Source organism: Narcine bancroftii, unplaced genomic scaffold (genome assembly GCF_036971445.1).
Source record: "Narcine bancroftii isolate sNarBan1 unplaced genomic scaffold, sNarBan1.hap1 Scaffold_153, whole genome shotgun sequence".
In the NCBI taxonomy this organism is placed as follows: Eukaryota; Metazoa; Chordata; class Chondrichthyes; order Torpediniformes; family Narcinidae; genus Narcine; species Narcine bancroftii.
Window position 1 is genome coordinate 4,741,450 of NW_027211888.1, and position 20,104 is coordinate 4,761,553.

The window sequence follows — 20,104 nt, forward strand, 5'->3', positions numbered from 1 at the left end:
ATTTGGTAAAATTATCTCCCATGTTAGAGGAGTCAAGGACAAGAGAGCACAACTTCAGGGTTGAAGGATTCCCACTAAAAACAGAGGTGCAGAGGGATTTCTTGACACACAGACTGCAGAACCTCTTGAATTTTTTAACTGGTGGCTGCAGTGACCAAATCATTGGGTGCATTTAATGCACTTCAACTCTGTCTGCTGCAACAGGGTGGATCTCCCAGTGGCCACCCATTTCAATGCTTACATGGCTGACCGTGGACTCAAGCACATTTAGATTCTGATGAAAACAATTCATTAAATCAGTAAAAGTTCAACCACAGCAACTGCTGGAATATAAGTTATACAAAACTGCTGGAAAAAGCAGGTCAGGAAGCAGAGAAACCAAGAACTGGAGAAGTAAGAAAACAAGTGTATTTGAATTGACAGGCTGGAGAAAACACAGAATAGGTGTTGGGAAATTTGCAAAGAAAGTCCTGGCCAAATAATGTAAGAAGCAGCCAAGTGGAACCACAAGATGCCCCTGTTATGCAATTTACCCAGGTGGCACATTTTTGTGGCCTTGTCTTGAGATGTGCATCTATATGTTGTGGTTAAAAACCCACCGTTAAGCTGGAGGAGCTCAGCCCGGATTTTCAGTGTCCATAGGAGATCAAGATATGTTCCCAACATTTCAGTCCTGAGCCCTTCTTCAAGGAATGAGCCAGATACAGGAACTCTTAGAAAAGGCACTTTCAGGTGGCCAAATGCCCCACTTGTAAAGCCGCATATAATGGCAATATGGGCTGCCGGAAGGCCACCTGAATGCGCAGGATGCGCCTGCCAAATGAACTTGGTAACCCTCCTCCGAGAGGTATAATCGGCACAACACAGAAATGCTGTGGTGCCGGGTGGAGGTGTTTGTTGTGTTTACCATTTTTGTTTTTGTTCTGCGGTGTTCAAGTGTGGAGTGTATTTGCAATGTGATTTGTCCGTTCCATGGTTTACATCTAGTTTAAACATAATGTGAAATGTTTACATTGCTATATCGAACTCAGATATTTATGAAGCAATAAGATTTCTCAAAAAATGTTTTTTATTACATTTTTGACAAGCACACAAGTCTCATTTATATGCAACCATTACTTCATGAGAACACATAACATGCCAGGCAGTAGGCTCATGTTGTCGCATTGGGTGGGGAGGGTGGAGGGGGGAACAAGTTGTGGAAATTAGGAGCTAGGTGGCAGGGTCATACCCTTACAGGATGGACAAAATGGCAGAATGGATGGCCTGGTGCCCATGGGCCTGCTGATTGTGACAATCTGTGCTAATGGGTGCAGGACCATCTGCTTCAACCAACGTCCACTCTGACAGAAAGTCTTCCTTGTTAATCTCACATATATTGTGCAGGACACAGCGAGCAAACACAACACCTGGGACTAAGGTGGTAGAGATATCCAGACGCTTGGACAGGCACCACCGGCAGCCATTTAGACGGCAATATGCATGTTCCACCACTATCCTTGCAGAATTAAGGGCCTTGTTAAATCTTTGCTGATCCAGATCCAGTCCTTGGTGCTGTGTGAACCCCTTCATCAGCCAATTTCGTAGTGGATATGCCAGATGACCCACAAGATGCGCTGGAACCTCCACTCCATTAACATCCTTGGACACCTGCAGGCACAACAATGGAGAATGTTGTTAATTCATACACATGACCGTTGACACAATAAGCATACATAAGATTGACACATGGAGCTTTGTAGGGTGAACACTCACGTCAGGTGGGAAGTGGTATCCGCCCTGGTCCTCTTCCTTTCTATACAGAGGAGAGTTGGTAAGCACTCGGGCATCATGGGTACTGCCCGGCCAACAAACACATCTGAGAAGCTGTAACGTGAATGGAAAGCACAGTGAAGTGATAGACATTGAGATGTGATGTGATAAAGACCAATAAAGGCTTAGCTCACCAGAATCTGTGGTCGACCACCGCTTGCAGAACCATTGAATGCCAGCCTTTGCGATTGTAGTAGGCTGCAGCATGCAAGCTGGGGGCAATAATGGGAATATGTGATCCATCAATGGCACCGGCACACATTGGGTATCCCCTTTGCACCAAGCTGTCATTGGTCTCCTGGAGACGTGTTCCAATGGGCAGGGACATGAGACGTTTACCGAGGAACTTCGTCAAGGCGGCCGTCACCACCTGCACCACCATGCACACGGTGCTGATGCCTATTCCAAAGATGGGACTGATGGATCGATACTCACAAGGGGTGGCATACCAGCGCAGAGCCACAGCTAATCGAAATCCCGGCTCCATGGTTGCTGCGCCTGGTCTATGCGGCTTCAGGTGAGGTTCTTAGAGTTCCAGCACGAAGTGAAAGGTGCCATGCGACATACGAAAGTGTTTCCTCCATTCAGCAACATCAAATTTGGTGTGGTCATTTCTCCAGAACTCAGTGCCCTGGGATCAGTTCAACCTCCAGAGAGACCCATGTGTCACTGACAAGCATCATTCACCTTCGTCTGTGAACAATGGTGGGCGAAACCTCTGAGCAGAAACAATTTCAAGCTGGCACTGGAAGGTGTTGTTAAGGTTACTGAACGCTTACTGTAGCTTTTGACAATTCACATCTGATAGGTAATAGACTCAATCAGCTGTGTTTGGGCGGGAAACCAATATATGAATGGGCTGCCTTTTGGAGGTTGGGACCCTGTTGGGAAGAATTGATCATTGAACCCTGTCTGGAAGATTTGCTGGCCTAAAGACTTGTATTTTCTCACCCACTCTGGAAGCCTGTGAGTGAGTAAAACCTATACTGGTTGTATTTTCATCGGAATTTATAGCTATCCTATAAATACAAACTTCTCCATGTCCGCCACAAGAGTGGGGATCTCCCAGTGGCCACCTGCTTCAATTCCCCATCCCATTCTCTTGCTGACAGCCTGTTCATGGTCTTGTCGTGACTGCAAAAGGTGGTGCTACTGAAATGAAGCACCTCCACACAGCATGAAGTGAACCAGTAACTGCCTTTATATGAACCTCTCGTGCTGCTTTTAGGGGACGACCTCATTCCTCTCTGGGGTGCGCTGGTCTAGGGGAGTGATGTCAGTGCGTTGCGGAGTTGCTGCAACCAGGATGTGGCGACATCTCCCAGGCAACATGTGTCACCAAATGCATGCTTCTCGTGAGAAGGGAAGGGGCCTATGCCATCTTGTACCAACTGACTGGGACAGCGATTCGGCCCGCCTGACCACATGGTCGCTCGGCCTGCTATGAAAAACCTCATCCCTATCACATCCAATTAACACCTTTTGTTGGGCTGGATTTGTCCCCTAACCAGAATTCTGAGCCTTTCTGAGATTTCCTGCTTCTGGGTTATTCTGTTTATTCCTTGAAGAAGGGCTCAGGCCTGAATGCTGGAAAGAATAGCTGAGTTCCTTCAGCATGTCAGTGTGTTTGTAATTATAAGCACAGCGTCTGCAGACTTCTGTGTTTCACTCATCTTTATTTGTAATACAAAGAACTGATGTTGGCAGTGGTGGTGGGGAGAGAGTGGGGGGTGGGGAACCATCTGATGGCATCCTCATTAGTACCTGGACCTACCACTTTGTGTCAGCCTATCCCAACAACTGGGAGCTACAACCCTGCGACATCCCATAGAATTAGAGGACTAACAGTAGATCTGTGTGGAAAGAAGAACCTTAGCTGCTTCTTGCCCTTTCGTGTAAGACTTTATTCGTAATAAATGATCGACCACAAAAAACCCTGTTCCAATTCTCTTTCAGCCCTTAGTATCATGTCCATACATTCCCATCATTGAACATTTTACATGCGCTCTCTGTTTGCACTCGGATGGTGAGTGGGAGCAGTTCCTTTGGTGGTCCAACCTTCTCCCGACCCCTGCAGAGAAGCTGTTCTTCATCCTGCTGATGCTGGTTCTGATCCTCCTTTCTCTTCCTTGATGGGAGCAGCTGAGAGATGCTGTGGGCAGGGTCAAAGGGCTTCTCCAGGATTTGGCATGGCCTCTTCAGACAAGGATCCTGCTAGATCACACTGATGGGGAAGAGGGAGACTCCAGTGATCCTCTCTGTTGCTCTGAGGGTCCTGTGGATTGACTCCAATCCATTTCTCTGCAAGGACCCTCTCATCCAGTTTAGTTTGTACTTGCGTGGTGTTTCAAGGTCCCTCGGCCTGACGGAGATTGCCGATTCTATCGCATCTGCTGATTCCAAACGACCTTAGTTCCTCCGTCCTGTCGGGTCAGTCCGATTTAATGTTTCTCATCTTTTGTTTGATTTTTTAAGATTGTGTAGTGGATGTGTGTGGGGTATAAGTGCATGGGTGCTTGTGGGTGGGTATATGTGTGAGCGTGTGTAAGAAGGGGTGTGAGGGACAGTGTGTGTGTGTGTGTGTGTGTGTGTGTGTGTGTGTGTGTGTGTGTGTGTGAGGGAGTGGGAGTGTCTGTTGGCATTTGGGTGTGTGTGGTAGTGTGTGTGTGCGTGCATGTATGTGGGGGTTTTATTTACAGTGAAAAAGTATATACAGAATATTTACAATATATACAGAATATATACAGAAGAGTGAACAAATATATACAAATATATCAACGATCAAATATATACAGAACATATGTAGAAAGCACAACATCGACGTCAAATGAAAAGAACTCGACAAAATTATCTCACTTATCGAACACGTCCCTGATATAAAAGCACATCTACCAATTTGCCCCGAAATAGTTGGGGTTGTGTGTGGGATTTGGGATGTGTGTGTGGAGTTGTGTGGAATTGGGTGTGTGTTTGTGGACTGCATGTTCGGGTATTGGGGTGTTGGATGGAACGTGTGAGTGGATGTGTGTGGTGTGTGTGGGTGAGATTGTGCGGTGGATGTGTGTGGGTTATATGTGCATGGTTGCTTGTGGGTGGGAATGTGTGTGGGCGTGTGTAAGAAGGGGTGTGGGGGAGGGTGTGTGTGTGAGGGTGCGTGTGCAGATATGTGGGGCTTTTGTTTACAGTGAAAAAGTATATACAGAATATATACAATATATACAGAATATATACAGAACAGTGAACAAATATATACAAATATATCAACGATCAAATATATACAGAACATTTGCACAAAGCACAACATCGACGTCAAATGGAAGGAACTCGACAAAATTAACTCACTTATGGAACACGTCCCTGATAGAAAAGCACATCTTCCAATTTGCCCCAAAATCATTGGGATGTGTGTCTGGAGTTTTGTGGGATTGGGGTGTGTGTTTGGGGTCTGCATGTGGGGTTATGGAGGGAATGGGTGAGGGGTTGTGTGTGGGGTGTGTGGGTAGGATTGTGTGGTGGATATGTGTGGAGTGTATGTGCTTGGGTCCTTTTGGGTAGGTATGTGTGTGGGCGTGTGTAAGAAGGGGTGTGAGGGAGGTTGTGTGTATGTATGTGTGCGTGTAGGAGGGTGTGGGAGTGGGTATGTGTGCGTGTGTGCATTTCCTTCTTTCCATTTTCCATAAGTGAACAAATATATGCAGACATTTGTACAAAGCACAACATCGACGTCAAATGGAAGGAACTCGACAAAATTATCTCACTGATAGAACATGTCGCTGATATAAAAGAACATCTTCCAATTTGCCCCGAAATAATTGGGGGGACCTATCCTGAACGATTTTCAGAACCTTTCATTCTAAATCCCGACTTCCAGACCCATATTATATTCGTCTAGGAACAAATTCTACTTTAAATACAAGAATCTGGTTCGGAGACGGGATTAAGGGGAGAGGGAGAAAAGAGATTCTATTGGAGTGTGGATGTGTGTGTGTGTGGGGTCACTGTGGGAGTTGTCTGAGTGTGTGGATTGAGTGTGTGGGAAGTGGATGTGAGAGGTTTGTGTGGGGTGAGTGTTTGGTAAGTGTGGGGATGTGGGGTGTGTGTGTAAGTGGGAGTGTGTGTGGGAAGTGTGTGTAAGTATGTGGGTGTGTGGGGTGTGTGTGGGAATTGTGTGTGGTCTGTGTGTTGTGTGGAGTCAGTGTGGAAGGTGTCTGAGTGTGTGGGAAGTGTGTTTGTGGGTGTGTGTGAGAGGTGTGTGTGGGGTGTGTGTAAGTGGGAGTGTGTGGGTTGTATGTGAGGATTAGTGTAGGGGGCTGTGTGGGGGTGTCTGAGTGTGTGGATAGGGGGTGAGAGTGTGTGGGATGGGTGGATGGGGGTGTGGAGGGGAGTGTGTTGTGGGGTATGTGTGTGGGAGTGTGTATGAGGGGTATGTGTGTGTGGGTTATGTGTGGTGTGTGTTTGTGAGGGATGTGTGTTTGTGGGGGGTGGATGTGTAGGGAGTGCGGTGTGTGGGGGTGGGTGTGTGTAAGGTGTGTTAATGTGGTGTGTGTGTGTGAGGGATGGGTGTGTGTGGGAAGTGTGTGTAGATGTGTGTTTGTGAGAATATGTGTAGGGGGCAGTGTGGGGGTGTCTGAGTGTGTGGATGTGTGGGTGGGGGGTGAGAGTGTGTGGGATGGGTGGAGAGATGGTGTGGAGGGGTGTGTGTTGTGGGGCATGTGTGAGGGTGTGTGTATGAGGGGTGTGGGTTATGTGTGGTGTGTGTTTGTGAGGGATGTGTGTTTGTGGAGGGTGGATGTGTAGGGAGTGGGGTATGTGGGGGGTGGGTGTGTGTATAGTGTGTTAGTGTGGGGTGTGTGTGTGTGAGTGATGGGTGCGAGAGGGGTGTGTGTGGGAAATGTGTGTAGATGAGTGTTTGTGAAGATAAGTGTAGGGGCTGTGTGGGGGTGTCTGAGTGTGTGGGTGGGGGGTGAGAGTGTGTGTGAGATGGGTGGGTGGGTGTTGTGGAGGGGTGTGTGTTGTGGGGTATGTGTGTGGCAGTGTGTGTGGGTTATGTGTGGTGTGTGTTTGTGAGGGATGTGTGTTTGTGGGGAGTGGGTGTGTGGGGAGTGGGGTGTGTGGGGGTGGGTGTGTGTATGGTGTGTTAATGTGGGAAGTGTGTGTAGATGTGTGTTTGTGAGAATATGTGTAGGGGGCAGTGTGGGGGTGTCTGAGTGTGTGGATGTGTGGGTGGGGGGTGAGAGCGTGTGGGATGGGTGGAGAGATGGTGTGGAGGGGTGTGTGTTGTGGGGCATGTGTGAGGGTGTGTGTATGAGGGGTGTGGGTTATGTGTGGTGTTTGTGAGGGGTGTGTGTGTGGTTGTGAGGGGTGTGAGTTTGTGGGGGATGGGTGTATGGGGAGTGTGTGAGGGGTGTGGGTTTGGGGTGTGTGTGGGGGTGTGTATGTGTGAGTGGGTGTGTGTGGCAGGGTGAGTGTGTGTGTCAGTGTCTGTGTGGGGCACCAACGTATATAGGACATGGCAAGCATTGCATGCGCCCCCACCCTGCTTGTCAGCGCTACTTCCATCCCCATACTTGTCAATGATGACGTCATCTTGCACCCCTTGACACATCAGCGATGGCACCAACCTCCCTCCCTCAATCAGCGATGGCACCAACCTCCCTCCCTCCATCAGCGATGGCACCACCCCCCTCCTTCCATCAGCGATGGCACCAACCTCCCTCCCTCCATCACCGATGGCACCAACCTCCCTCCCTCCATCAGCGATGGCACCACCCCCCCTCCTTCCATCAGCGATGGCACCAACCTCCCTCCCTCCATCAGCGATGGCACCACCCCCCTCCCTCCATCAGCGATGGCACCAACCTCCCTCCCTCCATCAGCGATGGCACCAACCCCCCTCCCTCCATCAGCGATGGCACCAATCCACCTCCCTCCATCAGCGACAGCACCAACCCCCCTCCCTCCATCAGCGAAGGCACCACACCCCCTCCCTCCATCAGCGACGGCACCAACCCCCCTCCCTCCATCAGCGACGGCACCACCCCCTCCCTCCATCAGCGATGGCACCAATGCCCTCACCCACACCTCCCCATGGGTCAGCGACTGCACCAATGCCCTCACTTCCACCATGGGCGCTATTTTGGGGTTTGTGTGTGTGGGGAATTTGGGTAAGTCTCTGATGTTTGGGGATGTGAGTATGGTGTGTATGTGTGGTGGGTTAGTGTGTGTTGTGGGTTAGAGTGTGGGGTGGATTTGAGTGTGGGGGTTGTTTGTGTTTGTGTGGTGTTTTTGTGTGAGTTTGTGTGTGTTAGGGGTTTTGTGCTTGTGTGGTGTTTATGAGTGGGGTTTGTGTGTGTGTGGGATTTGAATATAGAGAGTGTGTGTGTGGGTATGGGATGTGTGGCTTGTGTGGGGTTTGCATATGGAGGGTTGGTGTGTGTGTGTGTGTGTGTGTGTGTGTGTGTGATATACGTGGAGGGAATGTGTGTGTGTCTGTGTGTGAGCGCATGAGTGTGGGGGAAATATGTGTGGGGTGGTGTGGGTGGGTGGATTTGCGGGTTTGTGTGTGAGGGGGTTGTATGAGGGAGTGTGTGTGTGGGCATATTTATGGCTTGTGTGTGTGTGTAGGGGTATGTGGTTCGGGATGTGTGTGTAGGGCCATGTGAGTGGGAGTGCATGTGTGAGGGACTTGTGTGGGAAGGTGTTTGTGCAGGGTCGCATTAGTGCGTGTGCATGGTGGGATTTGTCTGGCAATGTTTGTGTCAAGGGTGTGAAGGGTGTGTGTGCGGAGAAATAAGTGTGGCAGTGCATGCGAGGGAGAGAGTGTGTAGGGGGCATGATTGGGAATGGGTTTGTGCGTGGGTTGTGTGTGCAGGGGTGTGAATGCGGTGGTGAATATGGAGGGGCGTCCATGTGCTGGGTGTGTATGTGGGGTATGTGTTTGGGGGATGGGTGGAGGTCTATGAATGGGTGTGTGTGTGTGGTTTGTGTTGGGTGTGTGTGGGACGGGTATGTTATTGTTTTTGTGGGGAAGTCTGTAGGGTTATGATTGTGTGGGGTGTGTATGTGGGGAGTGAGTGGGGGATGTCCATTGGGGCCATGTTTTTTGGGGCAGATGTGTAAGGTTGTATTGTGTGAGTGTGCGTGTATGTGTGTGTGTAGGTGGGTGTTGATTTTGTGTTGGTTGTGTGTGGGAGGTGGTCAAGTGTGAAGGTGTGTGTGTTTGGGTGTGTGTGTGAGAGGTATATGGGGTGTGGGTGGGTGTGTGTGGGGGGGACTGTGTGTGTGAAAGGATGTGTGTACGGGTATGTGTGTGGGAGGTTTATCTGTGTAGGGGTTGTATTGTGTGAGTGTGCGTGTATGTGTGTGTGTAGCTGGGTGTTGATTTTGTGTTGGTTGTGTGTGGGAGGTGGTCAAGTGTGAAGGTGTGTGTGTGTTTGGGGGTGTGTGTGAGAGGTATATGGGGTGTGGGTGGGTGTGTGTGGGGGGGACTGAGTGTGAGAGGATGTGTGTACGGGTATGTGTGTGGGAGGTTTATCTGTCCAGGGGTTGTATCGGGTGAGTGTGAGTGTGCGTTTATGTGTGGGATGTGTGGCTGGGAGTTGATTTTGTGAGTTGTGTGTGGGAGGTGGTCATGTGTGAAAGTGTGTGTGAGGGGTGTATGTGGGCGGTGTTTCTGGGTTGTGCGTCGGGGTATATGTGTAGGTGTGGTGTGTGGGAAGGGGATTGTGGGTGCATTGGGTGTTTGTGGAGTGAGGGTGTGGAAGGTGTGTATGAGTGTCGAAGGGTGTTTGTGTATATCTGTCAGAGGTTGTGTGTGGGGGAGTATGTGTATGGGGGATATGTGTGTGTGTGTGCGCAGAGTGTATGTTTGGGAGTTTGTGAGCGTGAGGGTGTGTTCCTGGGATGTGTATGTGTGTGTGGGGTGTGCATGTGGGAGGTGTGTGATTGTGGGGGGTGTGAGTCGGGGCTTGTATGTGTGGAATGTGTGTCTGGGGATGTGTGTTGGGGGTTGTGGGTAGGGTGTGTGTGTGGGAGGTGTGTGATTGTTGGGGTATGTGTCTGGGGTATGTGTCTCGAGTGTGTTGCAGTTTTTTCAGGGGGGGGTCTCGTGTTTTTTATTGTTGGTTGAGGGTTTTTGTTTAAGTTAATTGTGAAAGATTGGGTGCCATTGTGTAAGTTGTAATAAGTAATTTAAGTTTTACAATTGTTAATGTTAAGGGTTTAAATCACCCAATAAAAAGGCAATGTGTGATAGATTATATTAAGAAGCTAAAAGTAGGGATCGTGGCAAGATAGCGTAGAGTCTAGACATGTAATCTCGACCTCTCTGGCCAGATTTTTAAATACCTGTTTTTTAACCCTTTGTTTTCAAGTTTAAACTTTTTAAATTTTAGTTTAAAGTATCAAGCAATTATTATGGCCACTAATGGTAAAAAGATTAAACCTCAAGTTCATAAGAATATACATTTTCGAAGTGCTGAGGATCTGGGGACTAGACGACCTGAAACAGCCCCTGGCTCAATTTCTTCATTGCCTAGACCCCAAAGATTTCCTGTGCGGGCTGAAAAAAAATCTATTGCTACCAAATGAAGGATGGCGCTGGAATTACCCATTCCCCGGAAGAAGGTGCGTGTTCCCAAGAAGTAGAAAGCCTTTTGATTTCAATGGAGGGAGCACACAGGAAAATGTCTCCATTGTTGGAAATGCATCAGGTCGACGTCGATTCAATCCAGTTAAAGAAGTTTTGTGACATAAAGGTTATAAGTCTACTTTTCGTTACCCTGCAGTGTTGAAGGTGTTTTACGGAGTCTATCAATTTTGGTTTTTTGAAACTCATTGTGAAGCAATAATTTTTGCTGACTCATGGCCAGATATAAGAGGACAAAGACATAGTCCAGCATTATCTCCTAAAGAAAACTTTGGTAGCTCTGGAAAAGGAAGAAATGGCAAAAATGGGAAAAAAACAGGAATGGAAAGAGTCCAACTTCTGAAATGGGATTTTCAAGATTGGAGTCTTTTGGGTTAAAAGAATTTTCTTATTCTATTTTTTCTTTTGTTCTTATAATATTTTGATGTTACTGACTGTTTGGCTGGGCAAGGAGAGATTTGGACTTTCTTTACTAGTCATCAGCCACTGGTGGGTGACCCACACCCAATTTTTGTTTAGGGGATTACTACCTTTTGGTAGTTTTTTTTTTGGGGGGGGGGGTTTCTTTTTTTTTTCTTTTTCTTTATTTTTAATTTTTTTTTATTTTTAATTTTTTTTTAGTTTTTAATTTGTGATTTTTTTATTGGAGGGCCTATATACATTAATTTGAGTTTTTATATAAAGATATTATTGGTATTTAGTAATAATAGTAGATATGTCAAAGTTGAGGTTTGCTACTTTTAATGTTCGAGGATTAAATAGTTAGGTTAAACGTAAGCGGGTCTTGGCATATATTAAGAAAATGAAAATTGATATTGCTTTTTTACAAGAAACACATTTGAATGTGAAGGAAAGCGTGAAATTAAAAAGGAACTGGGTTGGGCATGTATATTCTTCTTCATTTAATTCTAAGGCTAAAGATGTAGCTATTTTGATACGTAAAAATGTATCTTTTGAATTACAATCAAAGGAGAAAAAGGCAGAAAAAATAAAAATTTAAAGAAGCTAAAAGTAGATATTGTATTTTTGCAAAGGACTCATTTGACAGAAAAAGAACATTTGAAGTTGAAGAGAGATTGGTCAGGACATGTAATTTTTTCTTCATTAAACTCTAAAACTAGAGGCGTGGTGATATTAGTTAATAAAAAAAACTTTTTGCTGTGGATTTTTTTTTGATAATGTTGGAAGAGTACTGATTGTTAATTGGAAGATTTTTTTCTGAAAGTTGGACTTTAATGTATGTTTATGCACCAAATGAAGATGATCAGACATTTTTTTCAGGGACATTTTTAAATTCGAATCAGGCATATGGGAATGTGTTAGTCGGAGTAGATTTTAACTGTTGTTTGGATCCCTTGTTGGACAAATCTCCAAAAATTGTTGAAAGAACTAAAATGGCAAAAAGACTGTTTAAGATGATGGAGGATTTAAATTTAGTGGAAATTTGGAGGAAATTAAATCCAACTGAGAAAGATTATTCACTTTATTCAGCTCGGCATAATTCTTTCTCTAGAATAAATGTATTTTTGATTTCTGTGCATTTACAAGTAGATTTAATTTTGCAGAATATAAAAGTAGGTTATTCTCATATCCTTCATTAAATGTTTAGGGACTGAATTAACTGAGACAGCTTATCGATGGAGGTTTAATGAAAAGTTATTGAAGAGACCAGATTTCATTTAGTAGATGAGAGATCAAATTATTTTTTATTTACAAATGAAAGAAAATTCAGTTCAAAGTAAATTTATTTTGTGGGATGCTTTAAAAGCATATTTGAGGGGACAAATTATTAGCTATACAACTAAGAGAGAAAAAAACTATTTATTTGTAAGTTTAAATTTGGAAAAGGAAATCGAAGGCTTGGAGAAAAAAATTTAAAAAAATTATACAGAGGATGAAAGGATAAATTTATCTAAAGTGAAATTACGTTATAATTTACAAACGTATAAATATGAGAAAATGATGTTGGAGTCTAAACAATGTTATTATCAATTGGGAGAAAGAGTGCATATGGTTTGGCATGGCAACATAAAACTGAGCAAGTATCAAGGACAATTAATGCTATTAGGAAGAATGGAGAAATTACATAAATGAATACTGATGAATTTTTAAAATTTAATGAAAATTTATATATGTCAGAGGGTTATCAAAAAATGGATCAAATTGATTTATTTTTATCTAGTTTAAATTTGCCAGTGTTGAATGAATTTGAGGTAAAGAATTTAGATATTTTATTTACTGAATTAGAATTGAGAGAAGCTTTGCAATCGATGCCTGATGGGAAATCTCCTGGAGAGGATGGATTTAAGGTGGTGTTTTATAAAAAATTTAATGATTTATTATTTCCATTATATAAAGATGTTTTGAAACAAGCAACTAAAATGGATGTATTTCCAGAATCTTTCTCAAAAGCATTGATTACAGTTATACCTAAAAAAAGAAAGGAACTCTTTAAAAGTGTCACCTTACAGACCGATATCATTATTAAATGTTGATTATAGATTGGTGTCAAAAGTTTCAGATAATAGGTTAGTGAATTATTTGCCAATTTTTTTTACGTAACAATCTGGTAGGGTTTGTCAAAGACAATGTAGTTAAATTGTCATCAGATAATATAGTTAAATTGATTTCATTAATTAATGCTAAAAACAACAAGATAATCAACCAACGGATATATCTTTGGATGCTGAGAAGGCATTTGATCGAGTTGAGTGGAAGTTTTTGTTTAAAGTATTGGAAAAATTTAATTTTGTTCCATTTTTTAGGGGTTGTGTTAGGGCTTTATATGCAGAACTTACGACAAGGGTAATAACGAATGGTGAGATTTCAAAATCTTTTAATTTATCTTGTTCTACAAGACAGGGTTTTCCTCTTTCACCTGCTTTACTTGCTTTGGTGACAGAACCTTTAGCTCAGGCTGTTTGACATGATTTTGGTGTTAGAGGACTTAAAGTGAGAGAAAATGAAAATAAAATTAGCTTATTTACACATGATGTTTTTGTATATTTAACTAATCCAAAAACTTCACTAAAATTATCACAGGACTTGTTGAATAAGTATGGTAAATTATTGGGATATGAGATTAATTGGGAAAAGAGTGAGGTTTTACCAATAGCAGAAGAAGATTTTATGGATTGTAGACAAATTACTAAATTTAGATGGTCAAATAAAATTAAATATTTAGGAATAGTTGTAAATAAAAATGATCATGAATTATTTATTTTGCATTATGTACCTTTATTAAATAAGGTTAAAATTGATTTAGATAAGTGGAAAGATTTACCACTGACCTTAATAGGAAGAGTGAATTGCATAAAGATGAACATTTATGCTCGAGTACAATACTTTTTTCAATCTATTCCTTGCATAGTTGGGTTATTCTTATGGAAAGGTAAATTATCGAGGGTTTCTTTCCAAAAATGGACTTGGCATTATAAATTGGGTGGTTTGCAATTACATTGTTTTTATAATTATTATGAGGTGGCACCGATGAAGTTTATTAATTGGTTATTTGATAATCAACAATCTCCTAGGTGGGCAAAGATAAAGATGGCTCAGATTTTGGAAAATAATATTAATCATTTCATTTATAAATGGAATCCTTTATTGTTACAAGAATTTAAATTATCCGTTTTTCGACATATAATGAATATTTGGTAAAATCGCAATTTAATTCTTGATTCTATCGGAATAGTTTCGATAAGATCACCATTATATCAGAATAAATTAATTCCCTTTTCATGATAGAATCCTTACTTAAAAGATTGGGAAATTAAAGGATTAGTGAATGTAATAGATTGTTTTGAAGCAGGGAGGTTTTGTTCATTTAAAAGGTTGCAGGAAAGATATGGTATTGCATCAAATTCTTTGTTTATTACCAACTTTGAGATTATTTAAAGAAGAATTATGGGAAGGAAATAAATTTACCAGGTCAAAAGAAATTTGAATTATTAATTGCAGATAAAGGTGAAAAATGCTTTATTTCTGATATGTATAGGTTGTTGCAGGAGAAAATGGAAAAAGACAAATGGGAAAGAATTAAATATTATTTTGACATGGGAGGAATGGTCAATACTGTGTGTTGACGGTGTTACCAAGTTAATTAATGTGAGGTATACTATGGTCAATTAGAATTTTTTGCATCAATTATATTCAACCCCTGAGAAATTGAAGAGATATGGATTCAGTTTAACAGATTTCTGTTTTAGATGTAGAGAGCAGAAAGTTACTTTTGTACATTCAGTTTGGTCGTGAAAGAAAATTAAGCATTTTTGGGAGGAAATTATAAAATTTTTGAGGGATTTGTTTCAAAGGGATATTTAATGGATCCAAAAATATGTTTGTTGGGTTATGTTAATGTTCCATTTGTTGATTCAAAATGCCTAAACCATATTTGGCTTTGTTAAGATTTGGGTTAGCAGTAGTGAGAAAATATATAGCTGTCACATGGAAGAATATAAACTTGCAAAGATGGCATAACGGATTGCACTCTTGTCTATATTTAGAAAAATTAACATATAATGTAAGTAATTATTCTTTTTTATTTATATGTGGTGTTTATATTTGAAACACATGGCTATAGAAATTAAATCAATGTTGTAATGTTGGCAGACCAATCAGGGAATATTTGATACATTTCTCTAAGGTTTTGGGGGAGGAGAGGTTGTTTTTTTTTTCTTTATTTTGGTTATTTTTTTCTTTTTTTGGTTTTTATTGTATTAGTAAGGGGGAGGGGATGTAGTTTACAGTTATTTTATGTGTATTTGATTTTCTTTATGTAATTTGAGAATATTAAATAAAATCTTTCAAAGAATCGAGTGTGTATGTGTGTGTGTGTGTGTGGGGCGTGTGCGTCAGGGTTTGTGTGTGTGGGGGTGTGGTAGGAACTGCCGCTGATCCCCGAGTCCTTCCCACTGCCGCCGCTGATCCCCGACCCCTCCCCACTGCTGCCTGACACATCGATTCCTCCAGACGCTCGAGATTCCAGCCGGCTTCTCTGAGCAGGGTGTCACGGTTGATGTAGTGGTTAGGGCAATGCCTTTACATGGCCAGTGGTCAGGACTGGACCTCAGTTTGAATTCTGCGCTGTCTGTCAGAAAGTTCTCCTCCTCGTTGCTATCAAGTGGCTTCTGTGTTCAATCTTGCCTTTGAAAGTTCTTCTGCATTCAGGACAGGTTGTTCCAGATGGCAGATCAGGCTTGGGTTGGTACGGCCTCTCCTCTCATCTTCTTCTATTTCTGCACATCTGCTGGCTTCAAAGGTTGCTGTTCCCTCTCAGATGATGGTTTGCCAGACCTTTCTGTCCATGGTTCATCCACCCTTTGACAGGTCTTGTTTTTCATCCTGCAGGGTGTCTAGCCACCCTCCTCACCAGGCAAGCCTGATGGGGGAGCCGGTTTAGTCGCCGACCACTCGACCATGCGACAGGTAGTACTGGGTTACATGGTACCAGTAGCACTCAGGCGAGTGACCTGACACAGATCCTTGTTTACTCTTCACTTCATGCAAAAAGGCTCCCAAGTACTCATGTTGACCATGACTGTGGCCAATATGCCTTTGTTGAAGAGCCTCAGGATCCGTACTTCCATTTCAGTTCATCTAATACTAGAAGGGGTGTCCTATAGTTGTTTTCTTGATGCAGAGTTAAAGGCTTTGGTGTGGGTGATGAATGATGTGTACAAAGGTTGGATCTGTTCACTACATTTTTTTGGAGTTGTCGAATTTTTAGGTGTTGGCAGAAATCTCCTTGAACTTTGTTGAGATCCTCCAGGACTGGATGTAGAAATACCTGAACATGTTGATTGTGTTTCCAAGTGTGGCTGCCTTATTGACAGTTGGTCCTGCTACCAGCTCGACTTCCAGCACAAGTTGTTGTCCTCCCTTCTGCGCTTCACGAATCTACAAGCAATGGAAACAAAAGTCATTCAAGGGAAGAGATGAACAGAGTTGAGGAAGATCACGCGAAGACGACCAATGGTCTTCAGCTCAAAATCATCTTCACTTTTTCGTAAAGATTCAGAGACAATAGAAACCCATTAATCCCCTATCCCTCTATCCCTCCCCCTTCGTCGACAACTCTTCCTCCCTCTCCCTCCCTCTCCTTCCCCTCTAACTCTCACTCTCTACGAATATCCCTCCCCATCCTCAAAAACTCTCCTTTCCTCTCCCTCTCCTTTTCCCCTCACCCTCTCCCTCTATCACTCCCCTTTCCTCAACAACTCTCCCTCCCTCTACTTTCCTCTCCCTCTCCCCCTCACCCTTTCCCAAAATCCCTCCCCTCAAAAAATTTCCCTCCCTTTCCTCCTCTTTCCCCTCTCCCTCTCCTTCCCCTCTCCCTCTCCTCCTGCCCTCACTCTCTCCCTATATCCCTCCCATTCCTCAAAAACTCTCCTCTCCTTTCCTCTCCCTCTCCTCCTCTTCCCCTCACCCTCTCCCAAAATCCCTATCCCTTCCTCAACAACTCTCCCTCCCTCTCCCTTTCCCCCTCCTTCCCCTCCCTCTCCTTCCCCTCCTCACCCTCACCCCATTACTACCCCTTCCTCGAAAACTCTCCCTCACTCTCCTTTCCTCTCCCTCTCCTTTTCCTCTCCTCCTCTTCCCCTCACCCTCAGCCTATATCGCTCCCCCTTTCTCACCAACTCTCCCTCTCTCCTTTCCTCTCCCTCTCCATCTCTTATCGCTCTCCTTCTCCTCTTACCCTCACACTCTTCCCTATATCCTTCCCCATTCCTCGACAACTCTCCCTCCCTCTCCCATTCCTTCCACTTTCCATCTTCTTCTCCTCCCCCACTCTCTCCCTATATCCCTCCCCCTTCCTCGATAACTCTCCCTCCCTCCCTCTCCTTCCCTTCCCCTCACAATCTCCCTATAACCCTCTGCCTTCCTTGACAACTATCCCTCATCCTCTTTCCCTTCTCCTTCTCCTTCCCCTCACCCTCTCCCTATATTCCTTACCCTTCCTCGACAACTCTCCCTCCCACTTCTTTCCTCTTCCTCTCTTTCCCCTATCCATCGACTTCTCCTCTTCCACTTCCCCTATCCCTTCCCTTCTTTGACAACTCTCCCTGCCTCTCCCTCTCCTCTTCCACTCTAACCCACCCCCTTCTTCGACAAGTCTACCTCCCACTCCATTCTTCTCTCTCTCCTTCCCCTCTCTTATGCCCCTCACCCTCTCCCTATATTCCTCCCCCTTCCTTTACAACTCTTCCTCCCTATCCTTTTCTCTCCCTCTCCTTCTTCACTTCCTCTCCTTCTCCTCAAACACTCCCTGTATCCTTCCCCCCTTCCTTGACATTTCTTCCTCTCTCCTTCCCCTTTCCCTCTCCTCCTCTTCCACTCACCCTCTCTCCCTCTATCCCACCGCCTTCCTTGACAACTCTCCTTCCCCACTCTCTCTCTTTTTCCTCTTCCCTTCACCCTCTCACTATATCCCTCCCCCTTCCTCGACAACACTCCCTCCCTCTCTTTTCCTCTCCCTCTCCTTCCCCTCTCCCTCCTCTTCCCCTCTCCCTCCCCTGAGTGAGGTGCTGGATTTGGGAGGGGGGGAGGTCAAATGCAAGGGAAAGTCTACAATATATCCTTTCTAGCATTGATGGAGAGAAGGATTTTGAGCTGAACGCTCTCTGCACCCTGAAAGAGACAACATGGTGGAGAGGATTGTAAAAAAACATCCAGCCTGCTGGACTTCATGATTTGGGGAACTGAGTGTAAAAGTTGGTGAGTCAAGTTACAGCTGTATAAAATTTTGGTTCGCCGCATTTGGAATATTACGTAGTGTTCTGGTCCCTGAATTCACGGGAGGATGTCGAAGATCTTGTAGACCTCTATCACGTCTCCTCTAATCCTTCTACACTCCAGCTCTGCGAACCTTGCCTCATGAGAATTGTTTCCCAATCCAGGCAGCATCCTGGTAAATCTCCTCTGTCCCCTCTCCTTCCTATAATGAGGTGACCAGAACTGAACATAATATTCTAAGTGAGTCATACCAAAGATTTATAGATTTGCAACATGACAACTCTACTCCTGAATTCAAACCACCTATGAAGGAATCTCAGCACACCATAATCCTTCTTCACTCTCCTATCAAACTGTGCGGCAACCTTGAGAAATGTGTAGATTTGCAACCCAAGGTTCCTCTGTTCATCCACACTCTTAAGTAACTGACCATTAACTCTGGACTCAGCCTTCTGGTTTGTCCTTCCAAAATGCATCAACTCTCAGTTATCTGGATTGAAATCCATCCACCACTTTTCTGCCTAACTCTGCATCCCACCTTCATCATTTTGTAACCTTTAACAGCCTTCATCTCCATCCACAACTCCTCCAAACCAACCTCCGTGACATCCGCAAACTTACTGACCTATCCATCCGCCTCTTCATCCAGGTGACATGAAAATCACAAAGAGCACGGGTCGCAGAACAGATCCCTGCGGCACCAACCTCCAGGCAGAATACTTTCATTCCACTACGACACTCTGCTTTCTTCCGACATGACAGCTTTTATTTCATGCAGGTAATTTTTCGCTCATCCCATGACTCAGGACTTTCCGAAGGAGTCTCCTGTGACCGACCTTCTCAGACGCCTTGCTAAAATCCTCGTAGACCTCATCTATCACCGTACCCTCATTAATTTCTTTTGTAACCTCCTCCAAAGACTGAGTTAGATTTGTGAGGCCCAAGCTTGCCTTCACAAAGACATGCTGACTATCCTTGAGTAGAGTGTATTTCTCCAGATCTTCATAGATCCCATCCTTAAGAATCCCTTCCATTAGTTTACTCACCAATAATGTAAGACTAACCCTAATTCCCAAGATTCTCCCTATTACCTTTTTTAAACAAGGGGACTCTATTTACCATTCTCCAATCCACCCGAGTCGCGCTGCCGTCTATCTCCCTCCTTGCCCACGTGAGTGGTGCTGCTGTCTCACCCCCCCCCCACACATATGGGTCACGCTGCTGCCTCTCCAACCCACCCCCCCACCCCTTCACCAAGGGTCGATATCGACCACTTTGGAGACCCCTAATATGTTATTTAAAGTAACTTAATGTCACTTTATTCGATTCAGCAAAGAGTGGGGCAGGGAGGCAAGGTTAGGGGGGCTTTACTAAAGCTCAGCCTGGAGTGGTAGTTAATCCGCCACAGTTGACATGGCGTTGCAGTCGTGCTCCAATCTTCAAATATGCCTGGATGCAGCAGGCATGGATAATTGCCGATGATTTGCCACAACCCATTTTTTATACACTTGTGGATGCATGAAACTATGCACCAGCTTTGATCTTTTTCAAACTTCGATCATGCGAGGCAGAAGCTTTGATAGTAAGAACCCATTTACTTGTTTCAGATGGTGAAGAGAAGCAACATCCACGTCATTCTGTGCATTTCTAAATGGCACATTGGGGAAGTAGTGAAATCAAATTGCATGAGTGGATGCAATTGCTTTGGATGAGACCTTAAACCACATCCTATATGGTTTTTAAAGAACATACAAGATTCTATCGTACAATAAATTCTGTTCTTTACCCGGCCTCGGGCCTAGTCGGTTCGAGCAGTGAGTCGGAGGAGGCGGAGACCAGAGTTTGGGCAGTGTTCGGAGGTGGAGCGAGTTGAGAGTGACAGGTTTAATTGGTCAAGGCCGATAAAAGGAG

General features: G+C 44.3%; 2 protein-coding genes across 3 annotated transcripts in view; both read right to left on the reverse strand.

Moving 5' to 3' along the window:
• Window positions 1-1,051: 1,051 nt before the first annotated feature.
• LOC138750473 (uncharacterized) lies at window positions 1,052-7,461 on the reverse strand. Its single transcript, XM_069912541.1, has 2 exons — window positions 1,756-7,461; window positions 1,052-1,650 (listed from the first exon to the last, which is right to left on the reverse strand). Exons 1-2 carry the CDS (start codon window positions 2,101-2,103, stop codon window positions 1,234-1,236), a joined length of 765 nt encoding a protein of 254 aa, XP_069768642.1. The 5' UTR covers window positions 2,104-7,461; the 3' UTR covers window positions 1,052-1,233.
• A 2,051-nt stretch (window positions 7,462-9,512) lies between these two features.
• Window positions 9,513-20,104, reverse strand: part of LOC138750483 (microtubule-actin cross-linking factor 1-like) — a 32,867-nt gene continuing 22,275 nt past the window's right edge. For both annotated transcript variants that reach the window (XM_069912554.1, XM_069912553.1), the window contains one exon: window positions 9,513-16,357. In XM_069912554.1, coding sequence (XP_069768655.1) covers window positions 16,350-16,357 — 8 coding nt within the window. In that variant the 3' untranslated portion in view covers window positions 9,513-16,349. The remainder of the gene's footprint in view (window positions 16,358-20,104) is intronic.